General features: G+C 42.9%; 1 protein-coding gene across 1 annotated transcript in view; it reads left to right on the top strand.

The window, feature by feature from the left end:
- The window catches only part of LOC113830607 (uncharacterized), a 31,084-nt gene that overhangs the window by 15,962 nt on the left and 7,622 nt on the right, over positions 1-7,500 (top strand). The window contains exons 3-6 of the mRNA XM_070123639.1: positions 1,670-1,838; positions 2,354-2,530; positions 2,882-3,123; positions 3,624-3,833. Coding sequence (XP_069979740.1) covers positions 1,670-1,838; positions 2,354-2,530; positions 2,882-3,123; positions 3,624-3,833 — 798 coding nt within the window. The remainder of the gene's footprint in view (positions 1-1,669; positions 1,839-2,353; positions 2,531-2,881; positions 3,124-3,623; positions 3,834-7,500) is intronic.

Genomic DNA, 7,500 nt, shown 5'->3' with positions numbered 1-7,500 from the left:
TTGAGTTCATGTCTGTTAAGTTTGATTTAGCCTAACTGTCTGTCAGGTTCTTGTTCATCTGTGTGTCTTCTAAGTAGCTGTCTCGTTGAGTTGATGCCTCTTTGTGGAGTTTATGTCTGCCTGTGTGTTTGCTCTGTCCTCCTGTCTGTTGCCGTCAAAGACTTTATGGTTTAGCTGTGTGTTTGTTGAAGCTAATGTCTGTCAGTCTGCTCTGGGCCATGTCTCTGTGTCTGTTGGTGCCTGTGGTCTGTGTTTATAATTCTTTCTGTTTTTAAAGTTGAATTCTTGTATCTGGTATCTGTCTGCTGAGTCGAATGTTTATTTTTTCAGTTGAAATAATGTCTGTTGAATCTATTAGCACGATATTGATTGTCTATAAGTCACTTGTTTAGCAAAGGTTATGTTATATTGGCTAATTGTCTGTATTTGTCTGTCTTTCTGATCCACAGCCAAGTTCTCCTGTATGGGTTGTATAACGCTAGACCGCTATTCTTGCCACTTTCGTCATATCTTCTATTCTCTGATTATTATGATCATCCTCTTGATCCGTCATTTTTCTATTCTTGGTAATCGTCTTTATTTCTTAGCCATACCCTCTGTTGCTGGTCACCTTTTATTTCTATTTCTGAATTTCTCTATGCCCAGTTTTTTGTTTTCTACTTTTTTCTCTCGATCTTGTTTTCTTTATCATTTTAATATACACACACGCACACACACACACACACAGAGTCGGTATCTTGTCATAACAAACCTCACTACTCTGTTATTGGTGTTGCTATTTTTTCACTTCATTCTTATCTATGAGCGGGGAGAAGAAAAATGACAATCAGTAATAAAAAATCGAAGTAAATAACACGAGAAAACTTTGAACTTTGGATCACAAACAGGATTATATTTTTTTCTAATTATCATTAACATCATCTTATCGCCTCGTTCTTTGTAACTGTATTAGTTTGTTTATTTACATCAGCCAATTTAAGTTAAAAAAAAACAATTGCAATATATTTTTGTTACCACAAAATATATAATTAGAAACGATTGTTATGCATAAATATATTGATAATAAGAACACCAAGATTATCGAAGAATAATTAACATCAATGTTCATGTAAATTACAATGATGATGATAATAAATATGATACGTAATGGCAATAGTATAATAGCAATGATGGTGAGGATAATAATGATAATGCTAATATTGATAATGATAATGATAGTAATTGTAATATTGATGATAATGATAATAATTGTAATAGTTATAATCATCATTATCTATGATTTCATTATTAGTAGTGTTAATATCATTATTATTATATTGTTTCTGCTATTATCATTATTATTATTATCATTATTTTCACCATTATTATTGTCATATTATTACTATTGTCATTATTAATATCATTAATGTTATCGCTATTTTTTTTTCATTGCCATTATCATTATCATTATAACAACAACAATAACAATAACAACAACAACATTAATAATCATGATGATAATATCAACGATGTCATGATAGTAATATCAACAACAGTAACCACACTCATCTAAACAAACCATTAGAATCAAACAAACAAGCAACATCCTTAACACCAATTCTAAAAAAATCAACCCATCCACCATGAATAACCCATTTCAAGCCCCATTAATCTTTCCATGACCCCACAGGCTGGCTAGGAGTTCCCATGCTGATACTGTTCTGCACGATGGTAGGGTTCTCAGGGACGCGTCTAGGGAAGTGCTGGGTCATCTTGGAGGAAAGATATCCTGAATATAAGAACCCTTGTCGGCAGCCCTACATGGAGATCGCCGACAGGGCCCTCGGGGTGCATGGGAGGTGAGCGGGGAGGCCTCGCGATTGCTTTTGCTTTTGGGCTTTTTCAGGGGTCTCTTATTTTTTCCTTCTTTCCTTGTAGAATAGGCTTCAGTGTTTTGTTACTACCATCATCATTATTATTACTGTCATCATTATCATCATCATTATTATCACTATCATCATTATCATCATCATTATTATTACTATCATCATTATCATCATCATTATTATTACTATCATCATTATCATCACCATTATTATTACTATCATCATTATCATCATCATTATTATTACTATCATCATTATCAACATCATTATCATTACTATCATCATTATCATCATCATTATTATTACTATCATCATTATCAACACATTGTTATCGTTATCATCATTACGGTTTTCATTTTCTTCAGCATTAAACAAGGTTTTTCTTCCTTGATTTTCTTTTTTGAGGGGGGGTGGAGGTTTAAAAGACACATCTTTTATATTCTCTTCATTTATTCACTCTCCTCTCCTCTCTGCTCTCTCTCTCCCAGACGTCTGACGCTGGTGAGTGTGGTGATCACTCTGATGGGCGGAACCATCGTCTTCCTCATCCTGATCGCGTCCTTCCTGAACGGACTGATCCCTCAGCTGAGTCCCTGTGAATGGCTCCTGGTCGTGGCGGCGGTGATCCTGCCCTTTACGTGGCTCGGGACGCCTAAGGACTTCTGGTAGGAGGCCTAAATTGGGTGGCTTGGGGGTTTGAAGGATGAGTGGGTGGGTGGATGGATGGGTAGGTGGATGGATGGATGGATGGATGGGAGGGAGGGTGGGTTGGGTGGTTGAGATTGTGGTTGTTATTATTGTTGTTGTTTGAGGGTCGACATAATATTACTTATTCTTTTATTCTTTTTTTCTTTTTGGTTGTTAAATGTGGAAGGAGTAAATGCTGACAAGAAAGAATGATTCAATGAGGGAATGGAAAGCGATAATGTGTGTGTGTGCGCATATCCGTCCTAGCTGCAGTGCCCCATGTCCTACCGGCATGCCTCTCCCCTCCTCTTACCCGCGTATCCTTCCAGGCAAGCCTCCGTCCTCGCCGTGGTCTCCACCGCCGTCGCCTGCATCGTCATCTTCATCCAAATCCTCGTGGAAGTGGAGGAGCACGAGGACCCCTTCTACCAAAACCCTACGATCTCTACCTTCGCCCTCGGCTTCGGCGCCATCCTCTTCGCCTTCGGGGGGGCGTCTGTCTTCCCGACCATCCAGAACGACATGGCGGATCGGCGGCAGTTCGGCAAGAGCGTTGTGGTCGGGTTCGCGGGTACGTGCGGTTCGGGGAAGGAGAGGGAAAGTGTGGGAGGGAGGGAGGGAGAGAGGGAGAGAGGGAGAGAGGGAGAGAGGGAGAGAGGGAGAGAGGGAGAGAGGGAGAGAGGGAGAGAGAGAGAGAGAGAGAGAGAGAGAGAGAGAGAGAGAGAGAGAGAGAGAGAGAGAGAGAGAGAGAGAGAGAGAGAGAGAGAGAGAGAAAGGGCATAGGGATTTGGTTGGTGGTTTGTGTGGTGTATGTATAGACTGGCAGAGTATACAAGGCGGACATGGATATTGCACACACACACACACACACACACACACACACACACACACACACACACACACACACACACACACACACACACACACACACACACACACATACACAAACACACACATACTCAAACAAAAGCGCATAGGATTGAATACAGTAAACGAAAATTTAAATTTAAGAGACAGCAATGACACCAACACAAAATCCTTCCATCCTATTCATCCTCTTCCTCCTTACAGCCATCCTGAGTCTCTACCTCCCCGTGGCCGTCGCAGGATACGCCGTCCAAGGATTCGAAGTCGGTGACAACATCCTACTCTCCGTGAACCAAGCCTCCTGGTCGGTCACAGCTGCTATTATCCTCGAAATCATCAACCTCTTTGGGACTTACATCATCTCCTTCAACCCCGTCGGACAGGTGTTTGAGGAGCTCTTGGGGGTTGAGAACAGTAAGTCACGTGTTGGTGGCTCCCCCCGACAGGTTGTAAGGGGAGGGAGGAGGAAGGGGGTGCGAGAGGAGAGGAGACGGGAGGGAGGAGGGAGGAAGAAGGGAGATGGGAAGCGGGAGGAGAAGGGAGAAAGAAGGACTATAAGAGTGTCTAACCTCTTGTTTATAGTGTAGTTGAATTACAGGTGGCGTCAGTGATACACTGATTGGCTTCAGTCTTTATTGAAGAGAACACACGATATGAAAACTACGGCGTGGAACTCTCCCGGCCAGGAGGGGCCGAGAGCGGGCAGCTCAGGTCACAGGGAGGTCGCTGAAGGTGTGAGTGAGAAGGCCCCACGCCCTGCTAGGGCGGATGACCGTCAAAGAGTGAGTGAGTGTGAATGAGGGTCAGCTTGGATGACCTTATATACCCCTTGGCGGTCGGCGTGGCCTCTATATTTAGAAGAGCGTGGTTTGGGCGATGGCGTGGGCAGGTAGCAAGCGTGGGTAAGCCCCACACCACGTGGTAGAGGACCACACGTGGGAAATAGGTATTGCATGTATTGCACCCTTTATACCGCTCGGCCACCACTTCAGCCTCGTCCTCGTGGCGTCATCTGAATCACTTCAAGGGTGACCTATCATCGTACCCCATCTCGTCGCGTTCCTGTTCTCTGTTGTCCTCGTGCATCTCCTTGTTGTCGGCCTCTTCATCTTGGTCCTTGGCGCATCCGTCCGTCATCGACGTCCACACGTCCTCGAAGGTTTCGCCTAGGTCCTCCTTGACTTCGGTCCGTCCAGTCGTCCTCGTAGTCCTCATCCAGGTGGTACTCGGCGGCATCGTCGTCCACACGTCCTCGCAGATTCGTCCAGGGCCTTCTCGGCTGCGGCTCGTACCGACGTCCTCGTAGCCTACGCGTCTGGGTCTACGGCGTCCTGGGCAGGGGCGTCCTTTCGTCTGAGGGCGGCTTACTCCTGCACTGGGGAGCTCCTGGAGTTTAACCGATCTACGGGCGTCCAGGCAGGCGGCTTTTCATAGCATCATGGGGCCTGCTCTGACGAGTTCCTGGTTCTTCACTGGATCTACGGGAGTACTGACAGGCGGCGCCCGTCCACTTGATCTGGGCGGCTTAATACCTGCAATATCGCGAGTCCTCGTCCTTCGGCCTGCGGCGATCTTCTGGCGATGTTCGTCTCACAGCATTGCAGGGCGATCGTGCTGCAGTTAGATCTCCTTTGATGCCGCGTCGGATATACACGTCCATTATATACATGAACCAGTTTATACACGTAAGAGCCAAGACAGTAAGAGAAAAAGAAAAACAACAGAGAGGGAGGGATGTTAATTAAGTGCTGTTAGCTTATTTGCAGTTTTTAATGTGGTTATTTCATTTATTTTCGTTTTTTTCACTTTTGTATTTTTCAGGAAGAAAAATAAATGAGAGGAGAGTAGAGTAGCTTGAGCTACTAACCAACTCAGATAGACATGAGAATAGATAAGGGAAATGACATCGGCATCCGCAAGGATAACTCGAACCGACTGTCATTTCATAGAGAAGAAAATATATGTATTGTGCATCATTTCCACTATTCACGATCAGCAATGCCACAAGGCAAAAGAATAGCCTTAGACTATGACACAAATCCTATAGATGAAGATTTGATTTAACAGTGTCTGTTGAACTGCGTGGAAGAGTGTGAAATGATTGTGTGTATGTTTGCTCATCACAGCAACATTGTGGGTAAAAGAGATAACCTGCAATTATGCACAACAAATCCTATAATTGAAGATTTGACTTACAGTGTATGTTTGCATGAATGATTGTGTGTATGTAATTATGAGTGTCAAGAGAAAGCAAGCTCACACGAAGATGGATCACAAACACGAATTTAACGTTCTTTTTAATAAATGTTATAATCATTACTATGTTAACACAACAATTGTTCAATTACCCGAAGAATTCAACATTAAATGAAATGTGACTTAACGTACGCAAATGAATGGTGACATGAAATTTCTTTTGCAAGCTTTCGCAATGCAAGCGTCCCAGTTCAGAAATGTTTCTTTACGTTATCCCCAATTATTTAATTGTACTTATGGAAACGCTACAAAATCTGATACAATGAGCTAATCAGTTCTTGCTAACGCATGTTAGAGGATAGCCATTATCGACAGTGGGATTCCTTTACCCAAATCATCTGAACGAAATGAAGGGACTATATGAGACTCGAATTCTATCATTAGTCTTACTCTACAATCTGTGAATGGCACACGCAGATATCAACTATGAATCACACAATTGTCGGAATTTTCTGGACATGCCAGCAGTAAAGAAAGTGAGAAGGTTGTTTTTACTAAGCGAATTTAAGTTTAACCCTAGTCCTACCTTTATAATCAGACGTTAATACAGGTCACACCAACTCAATATACCGTACGAATGAGTTATGCTTCGGTTTCTTGTTTCTTCTACCTCCTCTCAAATGTCGGGTGCGCAAATCTATTATTCATTATGAAACCCCATGCATTATTGCACAATGAAAGGGAAGATTGTTACTCTTTATTCATTAAAATGAATTTAGAAATATTTACGATCAAGCTATTATTCTTTGCACCTAAAAATTGTCACCGAATAGTGTTGAAGGCATCATAACAAGATCCCTCTCAGCCCATGACAGAAGTGAAAGTGAGGTCGAGGGGGGGGGGGGGCTGTTTACTACAGAGAAATAAATGATATGTCGTTCGTGAGAGCGAAATAACAAAATCAGTCAGAATAAAATGAACCAGAGTCCAACAATGAGTGAAATTCAACAATCAATTAACAAAATTCAATAAGAGAAAGGAGTACACATAATTCGTAAGTGATCGCGAATCACAATAAAGAAAATTCTCAGCTTGAGAGAAACTCACGAAGTTGAGTTGAATTTTGTTGTCATTGAAACAATATAAATAAATCTCTAAATGCGAGCAAATCAATTATTTAAAGAACGATATTCAATGTTGTGTCCAGACCTGACACATCCTGAGGAAGTGTCTCAGGTCCCGGTGATTGACAGACTGAGAGTGTTGCCATTATGCTGTTAAATTTTCACTTTTAGCACTTTCCACTAGCAAAACCATCATGGGAACGGTTTGCTTAACACAAATATGGGGGAAGAAGAAAGGAAAAGAGAGATTAGCCCATAGTGTGTACTCACGTGGTTTTGTGTCCTTGTTCTTCATATCGCAATGTTTTTATAGGCGAGTGGTCCTATGTTATTTCGGAGTTTTTAGTTCATGCTTCAAGCCAAAAGGTTGAAGCTCACACCCTGCCACCACTATAAGAGGTGGTCACATATGTAACAACCACCGCTTGCCGCCAGACTATATGAGGTACTAACACCTCTAGTTTATAGTGTAGTTGAATTACAGGTGGCGTCAGTGATACACTGATTGGCTTCAGTCTTTATTGAAGAGAACACACGATATGAATGGAACTCTCCCGGCCGGGAGGGGCCGAGAGCGGGCAGCTCAGGTCACAGGGAGGTCGCTGAAGGTGTGAGTGAGAAGGCCCCACGCCCTGCTAGGGCGGATGACCGTCAAAGAGTGAGTGAGTGTGAATGAGGGTCAGCTTGGATGACCTTATATACCCCTTGGCGGTCGGCGTGGCCTCTATATTTAGAAGAGCGTGGTTTGGGCGATAGCGTGG

This window comes from Penaeus vannamei, chromosome 7 (assembly GCF_042767895.1).
Source record: "Penaeus vannamei isolate JL-2024 chromosome 7, ASM4276789v1, whole genome shotgun sequence".
NCBI classification, from domain to species: Eukaryota; Metazoa; Arthropoda; class Malacostraca; order Decapoda; family Penaeidae; genus Penaeus; species Penaeus vannamei.
This window is presented reverse-complemented; position numbering and strand designations above follow the sequence as displayed.